General features: G+C 42.4%; 1 protein-coding gene and 1 long non-coding RNA gene across 3 annotated transcripts; both read left to right on the top strand.

Moving 5' to 3' along the window:
• Positions 1 to 30: 30 nt before the first annotated feature.
• LOC117225148 (uncharacterized) lies at positions 31 to 17,727 on the top strand. Of its 2 annotated transcripts, XR_004491437.2 has the most exons (3): positions 31 to 731; positions 8,425 to 10,033; positions 14,812 to 17,727. XR_004491437.2 is itself a non-coding variant. In XM_033478475.2 (2 exons), exons 1-2 carry the CDS (start codon positions 624 to 626, stop codon positions 8,716 to 8,718), a joined length of 402 nt encoding a protein of 133 aa, XP_033334366.1. In that variant the 5' UTR covers positions 31 to 623; the 3' UTR covers positions 8,719 to 17,727. The 2 variants fall into 2 exon arrangements, 1 of the variants encoding a protein (XP_033334366.1); XM_033478475.2 differs by having other exon boundaries at positions 8,425 to 17,727.
• LOC143259966 (uncharacterized) lies at positions 9,139 to 17,727 on the top strand. Its single transcript, XR_013034020.1, has 2 exons — positions 9,139 to 9,278; positions 9,770 to 17,727. It is a non-coding gene; the product is annotated as an uncharacterized LOC143259966 (long non-coding RNA).
• Positions 17,728 to 18,074: the final 347 nt, after the last annotated feature.

The raw sequence follows: 18,074 nt of genomic DNA, 5'->3' as shown, positions 1-18,074 counted from the left end.
TTTTACACCTAACCACACGGCGGCCGGCGTGCTCATTCCGTAGCAGACAGCTGCCCATATCGGACGCGCGTGTATTCGAACGTCGTTGTTGAAAAAGCAGCTCGCCGAGCTACCGTGAAACCGACACGGACGTGTATGCAGTTTTCCAGTCGACACTAGAGACCAACAACCCGTACCGAGCAACCGCACAACACGCGGATCATCAATTAATCAGCGGAAACACTGACCACGGGACGCGTGAAACGAAAGAAAAAGCCGAGAACACAGAAAAACACGATCGATACGAATATACGTTTTAACGAGAGGATAATCGGCGACCGTTAAAGGCATCGCGAAATATTATTTTCGCGGAAGAGACGGAGAAAGAGAGAAATTTGCGCGCGCTGGTTCCGCTGGATCCGTTGTGTAGGACCTGCGGCGACAAAAGGACCCAGAGGCCAGTGAAGTCGAACGCGGTGTGCGAAACCCGCTCGGGGAAAACTGTATTCTCCTGGTTTGAACTTTCCAGAGAAACGGAGGGAGAAAGACGGCGACTAGAGGCGCGGAGCGTGAGAAAGGGAACGGGGCCTGCGAGAGGGACAAAGAGGAATAGAGTGCGCGCTGACGAGTGCCGGCTGATCGAGATGGCGTTTATGATGCCCGTAGTGAAAAACGAGTGGGACATTTACAAGACTAACCGCAACCGACGATCCTCGGAGTGCTCTAATCCCCAGGCTTGTCGCAGCAGGAAGGTGAGTACCAGAGAAAAAAAAAAGATGTTTACCGTCCTTCTATATGCTGCATGGCACTCTCTTGTTTCATTAGGACTCAAACATTCCCGTTTTCGAGTAACTGTTCCCGTTATTTCGAGATCCGCGGTCTCTAAAGCGATACATCTGCACGATGTAGTTCTCTTAACGAGGCATTCCAGCGATCTATGATTACCTCTCCGCGCACCTAGAGGATGCAGATCACGCAGTTAGCCCGTAGCTCAATACAGGTCGACTCTTTCCGAACGAGACATGTGGGGTTCACTGTGGACAGGAGTTTCATAACGTGGCAATGTTTATTATTGTATGACAATGTCATATGATCATAATAAACTTGATTCCAAGTTGAATATAGACTGACACCGATCGCTTAGTGTTCATTTCTCGTTTAGAATTCACATTGTGTCATGGGTACTTCTCTATTCGACATATGTGTAGAGATAGAAATAGTAATTCTTTTACGAGTAATATCGGGGAAATAATGAATCGACAGTTCTCTACGGTTGTTCGTTCTTCGATCAAATTTTTCAGTTGTAAATGAAAAATGATGATCGTGACGTTTGTGTACCTACTTCGCACAGAACGTGCTGAAGAGAACGTGCTACGACGACTACTGTCACTCGTCGTCATAAATACCGTCAATTCAAATCGAGCATTAATCAGTATACGCTTCGAGAAACATTGAGCTCCTGTTTCGTGAAAGAACCGTAAACGCTCAATTTGGCGCAATCTGTGTTATAATGTATAAATCATTTGCATGAATTCAGAAATTCTCCGGCAGGCAAGCAGAGAGTAGTATTAGTCAGAATTATTGGTTGCGCAGAGAAATACTAGTCAGAATTATTGGTTGTGCAGGGTGTAAGATCAGGTGTTAGAGTTGACAACATATGTTTCATGCCGTTATGTAAACGATTAGTAGACTACGGACTTTATGCACTTCTAACAAAAATATGTAAATTAAATATGAGAAACAGTAACAGTATATTTAACAGAACTTAAAAATACCGATGCATTAGTTTCATCTCATTAAAATAACCAAAGAACGAAATCGATGCCTATGTAGCTCCATCGTTCTTCTTAGTAATGTAAATAACAAAAATATGATACATTAAATTAAATTATAATTATATTATATAATAATAATATATATAATTATATATATTATATAATTAATGATACATTAATACAATACAATAATTTAATTATACATTAAATTAAATTATAATTATATAATATTATTATATAATATATATAATTACATTATTATATTTAATTATATAATATAATTATAATTTAATTTAATGTATCATCATATTTTAAATTATAATTATATGATAGATTAAAAATTAAAAATAAAATATTATCACATTTTTCCAGTCTTATTAGATTTCTATAGAATCTATTGGAATGCCCGTACATCATCATGAGAGATGCGACAGGATCGACTGGATATCTTTCTAATTTCAAGAACGGGTTAATTCGAGAAATCATAGAGGACGAGTGAACGGAACCAGTTTCTTTGCCGAAACGTTAACGCGTGCCTCGTCCGAGGATCGTCAACCAGATCGTTCCTGATTGGTATTCAGGATCGCGCGCGAACGTCCAACGGACTTTAACCGGGAATTTCTTGAACGAGCCATATAGGATCGGGAATGTCGATTGAAAATAATTTCGTGCTTAGTCAGTCGGTTAATTAAGCGCGACGAAAGCTGCCCCGGTAACGGATGACAAAACAGCCGCGGCTTTATTTCGCCCGGCGTGTTAGGTGAGGTAATGCTTGTTGACAGTCTTACATCGCGCTGACCAAGGCAACAGAAACGGGTGGCGATCTTTGCGCGTTGGCTGACTGGAACATAAACGCAAACTTCGATTAGGTCACAGAGGCAAACAATGATGCGAATTTCCATTGTTTCCCGCGAATCGAGAGTCTTAGGAAACTTGGCGAAAATATGACGGGACTTAAGAGTGACATTCACTTAACGACGTAGAAAGTCAAACAGTACTCCAATGTCCATGTATAATTATCAATATTTGTGTTGTCGTAGAACAAAAATTTCATCGAGTACTCAAGGCTGTGGGAAATTTTCAATTCGTCATCGACTTCGTTATCGACTACGTTATCGACTTGACTTCATTATCGATACTTATAACGTTTGATACGATTATCATTGTATAATTGTTTTAACTGTCGGTCAGAGTCAAGGTTGCGTTTGACGTAAGAGCAAACTTTAGTTTCACGTTCGGAGCAAATTGCAGCCAAAATGTGCGGCGAATGCGGTCTAGGAGTCAAGTGTAAATTACGTCCTTGGTTCAACAGTTCCCGGGAGGTAAAACCAAGTTACTTTTCAGAATTGCATCGCGCGCTTGATAGCTTGTAATACGGCTACGACGTTATAGTATTCAATAATTTGAAGAATTTATGTAACAATCGTGTGGCAGTTATGTTAACGACGATTCCAAGGATGATATACGAAAGACACGCACATTGACATAAACGACCGACTAATCCGAGTTCCAAATATCGCAAAATCAAAATTACGAGAAACCAACAGAATCGTCGAATGTAACAAATGGTTGCATTCGGGTAAAAATATGGGCTCTTGTTTCACCTAGTTGAATATCAACGGCCAAACGCCTCTTCGTCGGTGTGACGTACGATTGCGCAACTTCGATTCTCAATTTCATAATGCGCTGCATGACTTCTCGATAGGGGACACCCTTATCGGATATACCTTATTCATGTCATAATCCGATATGTCATTGATAACGAATCTCGCAGTTTTCATGGTCTAGAACGATCTAGTAGATTTTCTGAGTTTCCGTTATCGATACGAATTGCTCACTTCAACGATCGTACAAACGATTCCACGAGACGCAGATAGAAAGGATTGCACGCGATTTCGCGTTGCATTCTTTCGCTTTCCGGAGGCGTCGTTCACTTCGTCGAGCGTATCTTCGATCGCGAATAAACCGATGCAAAAAGTAGGGACTGATCCTAAATTTTATTATTTTAAATCGTATTCTATTCATATTTATCCGTTTATTCCAAAGCATTCTAGGATCTATTGGCTTGGCAACTAAGTAATTGCCGATTTCAGTTATAGATGTCTCTCGCTCCCATTTTTATGATATCCGTAAATGTTATATTATAAAATTATTATTATTATTATTATTATTATGTTATTTTTTATTATCCGTGAATGTTAGCAACTGGACAAATTGGATGCAACGGTCAAGGAAAAGCGACCAGAATTGGTCAATCGTAAAGGTGTCATTTTCGACCAGGACAATGTTAGGCCGCACACGTCTTTGTCCACTCGGCAAAAATTCATGGATATTGGTTGGGAATTCATGTTACAAGTGATTCACATATATTGGCTTGGCAACTAAGTAATTGCCGATTTCAGTTATAGATGTCTCTCGCTCCCATTTTTATGATATCCGTAAATGTTATATTATAAAATTATTATTATTATTATTATGTTATTTTTTATTATCCGTTAATGTTAGCAACTGGACAAATTGAATGCAGCGGTCAAGGAAAAGCGACTAGAATTGGTCAATCGTAAAGGTGCCATTTTTCACCAGGACAATGCTAGACCGCACACGTCTTTGTCCACTCGGCAAAAATTGATGGATATTGGTTGGGAATTGATGTTACACCCACCATATAGCCCTGATTTCGCGCCATCGGATTACAACTTATTTCGATCCCTGGACAACTCCCTTCGTGGTAAAACTTTTAATGATGATGTAAAATCTCATTTAACTCAGTTTTTGGCCGAAAAGGATCAGACTTCCTACGAGCGTGGAATTTTCAAGTTGTCAGAGAGATGGCAAAAGGTCATCGAACAAAATGGAAAATACATTACAGATTAAACTTCGTTCCAAGTAAAAAAAAATTTTTTATTTCATTGAACAAATCGGCAATTACTTAGTTGCCAACCCAATAGTTCCAGAATTCGTACACCGGAAGTCCGAGTTTTCATCGATCAAGTTATTGGATTTTTTTCGTTTCATAAATTTCTTGGCATCGTATTGCATTGAAAAAAAAAACGAGAGCGAGAGATAGAAAGAGTGGGTCGCTGTAAGTTGTGCAGAACTGCAAATCATGTTAATCGATAACTACCGGCTCGAACAAGATAGTTATCGGTCGGTGTATTGCACGGCGTGAAAATTACCGGTCTGGCACTGTGTTCTGCTGTTACACTTTCAATTATGAATACAGATGTCTGTCCTATATCGTGCAATGCGCTTTCCAAACAATCGGAAATTCTCTCTAATAACATTTGAAACTTGTCTTCTATTAGAATCACACGAATCATGATTGTGTGAAAACTGCGTCTGTAATTCCGTTTAAAAATCACTGTAACACTGACTTCAAAATATTGCTCGTACGATAGTAGTACTGTTTTGTAAAATATTCATTAGAAATCAAGAGAAATGAAAAAATCTCTTCAGAGATGAAACAAGCACTGTGTTTGACGCAGATCCGACGTCACGTAAGATGCCCGTCGGTAGATTTACCGCTGCATTACTGATGTTTATAGCGATCTTTATATCTATATATATTCACTTATTATAGCAAATAAAAAGATATGTAAATTTACGAAAAAAACACGAAACTATAGAATTGCCAATTAACATCTCACGGCATTCGAAGACGTGTAGGGAATACGAATGGGGAAATTCTATAAATGCGTACGGAACAAATATATGTATAAACTCTGGAATAGCGCGGAGTGTGTCAATGCAATTCGAAATGAGCACACAATGGAAAATCGTTGCCGGTAATCCTTGCGTCAGGATATTATTTTCATTCGATACAAGGCCACGTGTCGCGATCCATATGTGTTTATGTGCTAGTACGTATTATGCAATCGCGTGTAATCCAGGGGGTGGGAAACTGCGGCGAGAAATTCAACGTGTCCGCGGTCATGGCGCACGTGCACACGCGCGGCTTTGATTATTTGATGCGATGAACTCGTTCGTGCCCGAGAAATGTCGCAGGAAGATCGTCATCCGCTAGCCGCGCGGCTCGTTTCGGAGCACGTCGATTGGAAAGTCAACGAAGCCGCGCGCGCCTTCGTTAAATCTTCGCGAGGCTTCGGTACAAATCGTAGAATCGAGGTGAAAGTAGACCGGTTTTTACATTTCTCGGCAGAAGCGAAGCCGCCGATTAAATAAGATGACAGGAACGCTCAATGACCGTGCATAACGACTTTCGATTCATTGATCATTCGAGCACCGTGAAATTACCTACGGGCTATACTCGTAACAATTAAACGCATGCCAAATGTTATTTTATTGATCCAGTCGATGGTAATCTTTACTGTACATTTCATACGCTACGCTGACATGTTTCCAGTGCTCACTAAATTGAGAAAGTACAATAGCAGAAATGCCTACTGATTATATTATTTCTATGATTTTGCATTGTATTCGTGTTAGATGTGATTGTGTCACTCAGATTATACTACTTGCACTTACATCATAATATGTATCATAAATTATGTATATATAAAGATCACGGCAGATCAAATTTTTTTGTAGATACCAGAAATTAGATGGACTGAACATTTAAAAGGGTTAAGTTCTTTACTATTTTGGATCTTAAAAATGATTAACTATTCCTTAGAGATTCTACGATAAGTGACAACAGCGTTTATCTTAAAATTATAGCATACAAGTAGTAAGAAAAAACACACTTATTTTAGTTTCACAACATTTTGTTGGGGTTCAAGACGGATTTGATGGAGAATGTGATGGAAAGGGGAATTAGTGTCAAGAAATTACGTGATCGTGGAATAAGATTTGTTAATTTTTTATACTAAGGAGGATTTTACTAGAGAGACTGTGTAAACTTTGTGTAAATTTCTAAATGACGAGAAAATATGTACGTTAAAAAGAATAAAAAGTATTCGTGCCTCATTCGAAACACGATAAACGTTGTCGGCGCAGTAAAGTTTCATTGCCTCGTTTTGTTTCACGTAGAAACTCTAATGAAAATTCAGATTTGCATAAAGACCCATAATCTACGTATTGCACATATATTCCTATCATCTTTTTAACTTACGTAACTAATTTCCATAAATCTTATCGATGCATATGCTTGATCATTCTTGTGTTATTCCCATAATTGTGTTAACACCCGGAAGAGAGTGATTCCTGAGGTCATTTGAAGTAACTTTTTCCTCAGCGAAAATGCAACCCGCGGCTTTGTTTACGAGTTATTCAGGAAAAACAGTGACCAATGAGAGGCGAGCTCGCCTGGCGCGAGGCGGCTCAGTCAATGAGCGCACGAACCCCAGTTCCGCTCACTGGCTCGGCTGTCTCGCGCCAAGCGAGTTCGTCTCTCATTGGTCACTGTTTTTCGTTAATAACTCATTTCATAAACAAAGTCGCGGACTGCATTTTCGCTGAGAAAATGACCTCAGGAATCACTTCTTTCCGGGTGTTGATATAATTATGGGACACCCTGTAGAAAAGAATGATCAAGCATACGCACCGATAAGATTTAAGGAAATTAGTTATGTTAGTTAAAAAGATGATAGGGATACCCAGTATTATTCCTTTTTTTTCATATCGTGGGCATTATTAGATCGGGTTTCGTATTGCAAAGTTAAGGTTGAAACGTGTAAGATGCGAGTTGTCGAATTTCGTGTAATGTTAGGAGCTGCTCCAGAGTATGGAGTCTATTTTCCTCTATGGTATACATATATCCTCTATGAATGTACACATTGGGGACGACATAGATAGATTGTGCTGACAAGGAGAACCGTCGGAGTTGAAAGTCACTTTTGGAAAAAGAGTGTCCAACTCTTGTGGTATGTACCTAGTATTGAAGAACATTAACGGCTTCTTTTAAAATGTACCTATGCTTTTGAGAAGAATGAATTTATCCAATTCTTGCACATGTTTTGAAGAATACAAACAAAATTTTATTTATTTCTTCGTTTCAAAATGGCAAAGCACTCGATGTGCAGCGTGTGTTTTTGTGGGACTTGCTGTACGTGCTGCAATATGTATACAGGGTGACCCAAAATTGTGGGCACTTCTGGGAAATGAAAGGTTCCTGAAGTCATTTGAAGTAACTTTTTCCTCGGCGCAAATGCAAACCGCGGTTTTGTTTACGAGTTGTTAAAGAAAAACACTGTGGCAGCCGAGTGCTCGCCCCTCATTGGTCAGTGTTTTTCGTTAATAACTCGTTAACGATGCCTCGGAGAATATTTTTGTAAAGGAAGAAGTTACTTCGAATGATCTCAGAAATCTCTAATTTCCCGGAAGTACCATAATTTTGGGACATCTTGTATATTGAAGTAGCTAAAAAAAGTACATAGGGGATTTTTAAAGTAGAGATGAACTCTCGAGGACAAAAGTTCGTCTTCACTAAAAAAGGATCGCATAAAACTGTTAAAGAAGTGTTTCACTGACCATAGAGGCAAACATTAAATTCATTTTTCTCCAGAAAGAAGGCTCATTTTCAGAAAAGCCTCTTTTCCAAGAAGCAGTTTTCAACTCCAGTGGTCTCTTCGCCCGTATTTTTCTAGAAACAAACAAAAGCGGCTAATTGAAACTTTGAAAAACGATCGGTCCCCGAAGTGCCGAGAATACTAAACGGCCGAAGTTGGCGACACGTTTTCTAACGAAGGGAATTACCCGTGTCTGATTGCAGGTGTCGGAATGTTCAAAGTCGGAGGGCCCGTCGCTGTCGACATCCCCGGGCTCGGACTTCTTGACGTCCCCGGCGCATCGTTCGGTGCCGCTTACCTCCCGGCACTTCTCGAGGACGTCCTCGAGGGCGTCGCAGTCCTCGTTGCAGAGCCCGAGCAAGAGTACCGGCTCGTCTCCGCCGAAGACCGGCAGCTCGAACTCCCTGAACAAGTTCCACAATCGGCTGGTGGACAAGCTGAAGAGGTCGTTGAGGAAGGCTGAGGAGTGCGGGGAGGACCAGCGAAACTTGTCGTGAAACAGTCAGGGGGTTTTGGGCCGGCCACCAATTTCCGGCTCGAAACCGATCGAGATCCGACGTACCTCCGCACCCGTTACCACGACTGAGGGGAGGAACGAGGCGGTGGCACGATCGTGCCCGGATCCGCCGGCGTCGGCATGGTAAACAAAACCCTGGCTAACCGGAAGAGGACAAACACGAGGACGAAGAAGAAGATTAAGAAGAAGCAGAAGAAGCAGAAGAAGAAGTAGAAGCAAAGAAAGCGGGAGATGATCGCGAAGAAGATGATCGTGAAGAGAGGATGATCGTGAAGAAGGTGTTGGAGGAAGAGTCCGCGCGTGTCGTTCGCCGGTGAAGATCAGGTTGATTCCAGAGAATGGTTGACCCGAGGAACCGTGAACATGACAAAGACGACGACGACGACGACGATGACGACGATGACGAAGAATAAAACGTAACACTACAGAAGAATTGTCGAAGTCGAGGAACAGAAGATCGACGAAGAAGGATGATAGAGATGATCGCTGTGAAAGATCGACGAAGACGAAGAACAGAACTCACCGTGGGTTATTTAGAAGGTGAAGAAACAGCTTCGAGTTCTCCGGTCTCCTCTGTCCGCGCGAGGGAGAGGAGGCCTCGCTCGAGTACGCGATGTCCAAGGAGGGAGGACCGTGTGGCGAGCGGCAGCTGTGGGCTTCTCGAGCTGTCGAATATACGTAACCAGTAGGTTGCCGTGTGCTCTCTTCTCTAGGTTTCTCCTCACACAGTGACGTCGCGAGATAGAATGAAAGTATTGTGTTCCTTTCGCTCGATCAACCCCCTTTTTTGGCACGTTGCTCACGGAGACGCAGGACGAACGCAAAAAACGACCAGTACAGGCTAGCCGAGGACGGATAAATCCATAATGGGGATAAAGCGAAAATCGGGTTCCCGTGTTTAGTTTCCAAACGAGAGAGTCGATGCACGCTCGCGGCTCCCCTTCCTAAAAAACAAACCCGCCTGATCTATCTAAATCTCGCGAGACTCTACCCAAGCTGATTCCTTTGGATAACTGTGAGAATCTGTTTAGGACGTTGGGGAAGAGGAATGATTAGGAGAGAGCGCGGCGGAGGTGTCGCGATGCTTCTCTGTGAAGAGGGGAAGAAGGAGGAGGAGGAGGAGGAGGTGGAGGAAGAAGAAGATGATGATGAAGGAGACGTAATCCTCGAGCCGACTCGCTGCAGCTTCTTTGCGTGCAGTTTGTAGTAGGATCGGGGATCACGGTGGGAACGTGATGAAATCAACGAAGAAGAAGAAGACGAAGAAAAGCCACGAGAAGAATCCAGCGAAAGAGGTACATAATAGCGGCGGAATAGTCGTCGCTTGGGGTGCACGTTCTATGTGTACATATACGTAGAATCGCGTTCGCGTGGGCGCGCGCGAGTGTCGCGAGGGGTTCATGGCCAGTCGGGATCGATAGAGGATCTCAATATGTCCGGACCTAATGAAACAAGAATGCTAGTTCCTTCGTTGTATATTATCGCGCGTATAGAGTTCTACCGGCGAGTTTCTGTGACTGTCGCTAACACGAGTACACATTGCTTTCCGCGCTTTTCGGTTGATCGAGGAGAAAAGATGCTCCGGGAACAGAGAAACAGTGCTGTCCAACTGTGCGGATCGTATTCGTTTGGGACGTGTACGGAGACACGAGAAAGTCAACGTGTAATTGGCGAGCTAACGTTGAATTGGGCCGAGTTCACTGTTGGGTCCGATATAGCAGGATGGTGGAAGGACCCAATGTTCCGGAGTTAACATTGGACAGCACTGATCTGTGATGACGGAGTTGGGACTCGAGGCGGAGAGTAGGGGACCTAACTACGATAGAGCGGAGGATTCCGGGGCTTGTTGATCAGCGCTGCTGCCGTAGATTTCTGTTTTTGCGCGCATACCTTCTCGTCGCTCGGATAATTGCCACCTTTTGTTTGAGTTCTAGTTCCGTTGTGATCACTCTTTCTCGGTTGTCATTCGCTGGAGAACATCCTGTCTCGGTCGTACAAATGGTGATCGTAATATGCGTAATGTTTTCGAGGCATTAGGACAGACCTTAGACCATGTATACTACTAGATACGGCACGTGTATAGTGCGTGTGCAAAAAGCAATGAAAGTTAAAGTAAAGATGATTATTCAAAATATAACCGACACGGCATCAAATCGATCATTCAAGTTCAAACCTTAGATGCTATCTATGTATACAATACGCATCATCGTGTTTTGCAATATTTTTTAAAACAATGGTGCGCGCGCGTTGTTTCAACGGCTGCAAACAGAATCGAAATACATAATATGGTGGAAACGTATTTTTCCACTGGAAAGTATCTTGTTACTCTTAATTTGGGTATTAGCTAAATATAATATTTCATGTTTCATTAATTGAATTTGCTTTCTCATATTTGCATACTCATTAACGTCGAATATTAACCCTTTGCACTCGGATGTCGCCGACATGGCGACACAATATATTCGTGTCAAAGCGGCATCTCTTTTTAATTATTATTTTTCTTTATACTTAAAATGCACAATTAAAACACGCAACATTTATCTATCAGTTCCCATAAAATTTTCGAGCAGCATAATAATATTTTTTTTCAATTCGCATTTGTATAACAACATCTCGATGTTTGCAAAATCTGTTGCGAAACAATTAAAACAGTTCAACACGTTTGGAACATCGGCGTGTCTTTCGAAATTGCAGATACATCGTGCTAGCATCGAGTTCATTCACTGTCACGTCGTGCAGATGATTCGTTCTTGCTTCAAAGTGTCCGAAGCCGTGTCTACAGTTCTATATGGTCTAACGGACAGACAGATATACCGAAGCAGCGACGACCACCGGAAACGCTCGTTCAGATTGTTAAGATTACTTGCTACCTTCAAGGGGGATGTGTGCGCGTGTTGCGAAAACTACGGTGAAAACGTATTCGTGGGGCGCGGATACGCGCGGGCACGATTACACAGACGCATCGGTAACGAGAGGCTAGGCGAGAGCCAGCGAGAGAACGGAAGCCTAAGCGGAAGACTTAACTTTTAACCACGTCGCCGCGTTCGAAGCGCGATTAGCCGTACTTGGGCGCGTAAATATTTGCCCGACGGTTTTGTTTGATTCATTCGAGGAGCGCGGTCAGGTTGCACAACGCGGCGAAACGATATCTCCTGGGGCTAATTTACTTTTAACCCTTTGCGGTCGAAGCTATTCGAATTCGAAATCCAAAACATGACTTCTGATCTACAGTAGTTCTATTTTATATAATTTATTGCGACTTATGCACATGAAATTGAGCCTGTTGACAAGTACAATGCAATTTGAATAGTTTCTTTCCAAGTAGAAACGAGTCCGATGCTCTTAGAATGATTTTGAAAAATAGTACACCAATTTTTAGTGGCGCCTCAGAGTCGCCATTCGAGTGCAAAGGGTTAAGACACAGGTTGATTTGGATCCTCGAGCAGTTGTTGTTACAAGAAACTCTGTCCGCTGTTGTCGTTTCGTTTCGCACATGTTCCGCGTACGAATGTTATTGTTTACCGAAGTGTCAGCGCTTCGATCTGTTCCAAGGCAACTTGTTCAGAAACGATTCCGGTCTTATGGGAAAAGCTGTGAAGGTTAAATTATATTCGAGCTGTCACGACACGACTGCGTACTTACATGAGAACAATCGCGATGGAAGCATCTCGTATTCGATCGTCAACCATTTCACGCAGACTTGTCTCTAGTAATATACAGTGGCCCACAGAAGTGTACACCTTCTAAAACGTAATAACTCTCTTAAAACTCGACTAACACGTTGACTGCCGCGTCACCCGTATTCGGGTGACAGCAAAAGTTCTCATCAGGCCACGTCACCCGGAATTCGGGTGACGCTGATTTGACTACTTACAAAGGATTTCCGAAAATATTTCGACAAATATTCTACAGGAGGTAATGAAACTATCGAATTCTTATAAAAATGGTTTATTAACAAAATTATTCGCGGTGTATAACATTAAAACATTCTCTGCAAAGTTGAGGTTGATCAGGACAGCTTGGACAAAGAGTTGTTTGTTTTTTCAGATATGCTCGTGCCTCTGATCGGTCCATCTCGTATCTTTTATTTGAACTGTAGCTTCCTCAGCATCATCAACATTTCTTTCTTCTTCCATGACCAATTCTCTCGTAAAATCTCGTCAATAGTATCTTCATAACTATTGGAAATGGGTAGATAAATAAAAGTAAAACGCAGTGAATTAAACTTATCCCTTTTAGTTTATTAATTTGATGTACGAGGAAGGACCGTCTTTACTCTCCTGATTGCTCCAGGAGACTGAAGACTATTCACAAAGACGAAACCAAAAACGTCACCTAAAGACAAAGAGCACTCTGTTCTATATACATATGAAATCATTGTTTATCTAATGGTACTCTGGCGAGACTCTCGGCGGCGATTCGTTTTTGTAACTTATATGTTAGAAGGAAAAACTTCTGAGTATTCAAAAGAGAGAAAATAATCCAATAGAAACAGATATGAATTAACAGCGCACGCTTCCTATAGCGGCACGGGTGGCCTGTAGGAGATTTTGTTGTAAATACGCGTGGCAGTCAACGTGTTAAAACTCGACTAAATGACTTGAATTTATTTTAGATGATAGAGGGACTGGTCTACTAGACTTTGGGGTAGGATAGTTCGGAATTACTAGTACGCTCGTGTGCGGTGGAAAAACTTCTTTATTTCCGCGGACTGTGTCTTAGGACGAGTCGCGATGCAGTGTCTTAAGGCAGGTCTCAGTCATCGTTTTTCCGGCCAGACTCTGCATGTGCCGCAGGAGCTGGGACGGTGTTCGGTCACCGATTTCTTCCTACTTGAAAAGCCTCAGCATTTTCTTATTTTCCGAGGCGGACATGCATCTCGTATTTCTCGGTTTCCAGGGGCGCAGTGAAAATGTCCCACACCTCCTCTGCATATTTTGCGTCGAGTTGCGCCATTACATGACAAAATTTGGTACTGTCTGCTGTGATGCCGCTTAGCGCGAATTGCGCCTCGATCTGGTTGAACCAGATCTCTCTGGTCGCTCCGGCCAGAACGGTGGTATGCGCATACTTACGCGGCAAACCTCCGGGGTCGTGGCACTATCACGGTTCTCGTCGGTATTCATTTTATTACACTTGTATTTGACTGTCTATATCTAGAGGCGCACTGCACTCACTACCGCACAGCACTAGTATCACGTCGGGGTCACCAGTTTGGCGGCGGTCGTAGTGTGTGTTCGGTCGAGAAAAGGAGGTGGGAGACAGACGTTTCGTCCGGGGTCCGCGATAGAGGACTCAGTAAGGCTATCCTAGCGGGCCCTTGCCTTAGACGTGGGGGTAGGACGAAGTTTCTGTATATATAGGGATCGAGGCGGATCGGTTACTATCGGGAAGAGGAGACCTCTGCTAGCGGGTCTGGAGGTAGCCGCCACAAGACGATAACTGAAATGCCTTTTTTAAAATTTTGCTATTACTTAGGATAACAGAAAAAAAAGAAACTCTCATTTTTTTAACTTTTTTATTTGATTTATTTAATGATTCTAATTTTTTCATCTATAATTAACTTTTCATATTAACTTTCTTTCGTAGATCTCGGTAACATATATGCGTGCTAAAAATTTTATCGAAATCAGTTGACGTTGTTATGAGTTGTAACAAATTAAAGATCGCAAAAGTCGCGATTTTATCACGATTTTGACCAAAAACTGGAAGAAATCTTTTATATTTTTGTCATTCCAAGTAATGGCAAAATTTAAAAGAAAGCATTTCAGTCATCGTCTGATAGATCAGTTCCGCTATCACCTAAAAAAAAAAGTATTCAAGTCACTTAGTCCAGTTTTTTAAAAAGTTATTGCGTTTGAAAAGGTGTACGAACATTTTTCTAGAGCACTGTAATTTTAACATTGACCGTATCGAAATCGAGAACGAAAAGATTGGAATTTTCCGACAGTTCTTCCCGACACTCTCTGCAGAACCTTACATAAGAATAATAATATTGCCCGCTATGATGATATTCCTACGCGCTCGTTGGAGCGTTAAAAACAACTGTTCTTTTCTGTTTATGACTGCGTAGATCGGATCCACGGTATCGTTTTGACGCGAACCGGAAGCGTTCACGGAAGACGAGCTAGACGAAGAGCCTGTCGTCGAAGAGAATATTTTCTTAAGACGCACCTGGCAACGCACCGAGGTGCATCGTGGCGCTTTCCCCTCTGTCCCGCGCCCGAGGTATTCGATACTGCTACTTCGATTAATCGTTACGAAGCATTTGTTGATTTCTTGTTTAGTCTGACCGCATCGAAACTAGCGAACGCGCTTGTTGTTCGTGGTTCGCGTAATTTGAACGATCCAGGAAACACGACGGAGGAAGGTGTTCTCGAAATTCGGACGCAGAACGACGTCACTCGTGAAAAAAGGGATCGCAACGTTCCGGACCCGCGAAACTGGAAAATTCGAAACCAAAGATTGTCTGGTTGCGTTTCTACTTTTTTTTTTTCTTGTTTATTCGTTACTTTATTCGGTTCGTTGATCCTCCATTTCGGTCGAGCGCCTTTCAATCGGACAGTATTAAAGTCGGCATCTCGCGTTGGACAGCGATCCCGGAGACAAAACGACATCATTTCTGCGTCCACGTTTGCTAATCTCTTAGTTCCTCTTTTGCTCGCGTGCGCGTTCTTCTTATCGTTTATGAAATTCATGAAGTGGGAGCAATTAAGCGATACCGCGTGTAACTCTGTGATACCATAAGCTATAAGGTAGAATTATTTTGCAACGATCAAAGAAAACAAAACTGCAAAAACAAAAAAAAAAATGAAGAAAAGAAGAATAAGACGAAGTACATATATAGTTGTGGGAATAAGTCATGAGACCGAGTAGGAACGTTATTTTGTCGCGACGAAGATAATCGCACGGACGCGAAATCGATTCTTCGTCGATCGGCGCGCGGATCTTTTCTTTTTTTTCAGGGGCGGCGGCGGCGGGAAGTTCTTTCCTCGTTCTGGACCGGGAGGAACGAGCAGAGAACCGAGGCGATGATCGAACGATTTTTTTCTCGGCTTCCGGTCGAGTATCGATGCTGGTCCGTCGTTCGGGAATGGCGTGAGTGAATCACACATTGTATTATACAATACCTCTACGGCCGCATTCGAGAAAATCGGTGCGAGATTCAACGACGCGCGAGCTTTCGTAGCCGACCCAACGTTTTGCCCCGTTAGCTAGAGAGAACGATAGCCCCGTCTCTCGCGAGAATAACGAAAATTTCAACGATTCGATAGACTCCGAAACAAATTTTAGCGTAAAAGGGATAACACGAAACCGGATCGATCACCGATCGAGAAGAGGAAAGAACTCACGAGAGAGAAGAGCGATGGGCTATAATGACGCGAACAAGTTTGCCGTTACACGTAAGACTGCTTTAGAGACACTGAAGAATACATTTAAAAGTAAAAAAATACGAGAAGGAAAACGCAGAAAAAAAAAGATGTAGTATTACCGATTACACTGTGGTGCTGGACGACCGTCGGGGATCGAAGGGTTCCAAGGGGGCAGGGACGTCGTCGAACGTCCGAAACCCCCTTCGAACCACATCCCCGCGTTCCGTCGGACGATTTGTACTGATGAAAGAGAGAGATTAAAAATGGCGTTACGAGAATTTAGCGATTGACGAGATAATACGATCTATTTATTACGGCGGCTTCGGACCGCGGAGTAAACGTGAATCGGGCGCCTCCCTGGTTTCCTGGCTTTTTATATATATACCTATAGTATTTTATTCTTGTTGATCTTGTAGAGGTGCGCAGCGGGTTTGTTATTCATTTTGAACATCGAGGATCATAAAAAGCTTCGAAATAGACTGTTCTTATACGATTGATTGTCTCTGTTTCTCTCTGGCCCGGGCCACATTCACTCCACGGTCGCAACGTTCGCACGATTACAAAGCTATATTATAAATATTATATGAAATATATTATATATAAATATATATATATATATATTATATACATACACACTTAAACACATATATGTATATTTATTATTCGACGACGACTATTTTTTGTATTACTATTTCAAGTACTTTGTAATTATTCGTTATACCTCACTCGGGACATTTTGAGCTGATTTTTAGCGCGTGGCTGAGGAGACGAAAGGACCGTTTCGCTTTTATTTTCGACGCGTTCACCATAGATTTTCGATAAATAATTTTTCTTCCGGTTATACGCAGAGAACTCGATCCTCGAGAAAATGATATGTGAAATTGATTCCAGCCGTTGACACATCGCTAGAACAAATTGCCAATTAGAGTCCTTTCTCCTCATCCATGACGATTGAATGTCACTGCCAAAATCCCCCAGGATTTCAAGAGACGGGAAATTGTGGCGCGCTAAACGACCGACTCGGCGACCGGCTGCCGCCATATTTTTTTTTTCTCTGGCAGTCGGTCTCATATTATGCCGTCACCGAGCTCCTACCATCTCCCGTTGTATTCCGATCTAGCGTATTTATTTCTCCGTTTATTCGGTTTCTTTTCTCGGACGGATTAGCGGCCTTCGTTGTCGAAAAAGCGTACCGGTAGCCGTTTACAGTTTCTTTCTCTTTTCTCAACCCCTCCAGCCCCTCCAATTTCGATCCAATGTTTCAAGATGCTTCTGCAAAGAAGCCCGCGACGAAATATTTTAATATAGAAGACGCTCCTCGTCGAAAGTCTCGCGGATTCGTTCGGAATTCGAGAGGCGAGATCTGTTTTCGTTGAATGGAAACGTTCGCCGTGACGAGGCGAACAATTACCGGCGGGTGCACATTCCACAAGATCTTCACTACGCATACTTGTACGAAATAAAATAAATCTGTTAGAGTTTGATAAGATATTTCACGACGCGATGATAATAAATGACTAATATATCTAAAGTTTGAAAGCTTAAAATAGACTCGGTTTATCTATTATTATGTATCGTGATTTTTATGTCATGTTCAATAAATGAGTTTTAAGGTATCCTCTGTCTACTGTGTCAATTTCCTTTACTAATTAGCGCACTGCGGATCCGAGAAGTTCAAAGTACTATCGACGAGCGTCGAGGTACACTCCCGGATTGCGTAGGTCGTAGGTAATCCTCAGGCGGAAACTGAAAATAACGTTCAATGGGATTGATGCTCGAGATCTCCGCCACGCAAGGCATACGATTGTAAATTAATTAGATCGGTTCGCGTTGAATCATTGCTGGTAACGACTAACATAATTAATCGAAACCTTTTACTTGCACGGTTCACTAGCTCGCGAGCTCCATTTGTGTCGAACTCGCAGCTTCGGGCCGAGCAGAACTCGAAACGAATATGCACGCC

This window comes from Megalopta genalis, chromosome 8 (assembly GCF_051020955.1).
Source record: "Megalopta genalis isolate 19385.01 chromosome 8, iyMegGena1_principal, whole genome shotgun sequence".
Lineage (NCBI taxonomy): Eukaryota > Metazoa > Arthropoda > Insecta > Hymenoptera > Halictidae > Megalopta > Megalopta genalis.
The sequence above is the reverse complement of the archived record's forward strand: the minus strand, read 5'-3'. Positions and strand labels throughout refer to the sequence as shown.

Coding starts and splice junctions, on each gene's coding strand:
- LOC117225148 (XM_033478475.2), top strand. CDS start 624: ATGGCGTTTATGATGCCCGTAGTGAAAAACGAGTGGGACATTTACAAG. Junction 732..8,424: donor AGGCTTGTCGCAGCAGGAAG/GTGAGTACCAGA, acceptor GTCTGATTGCAG/GTGTCGGAATGTTCAAAGTC.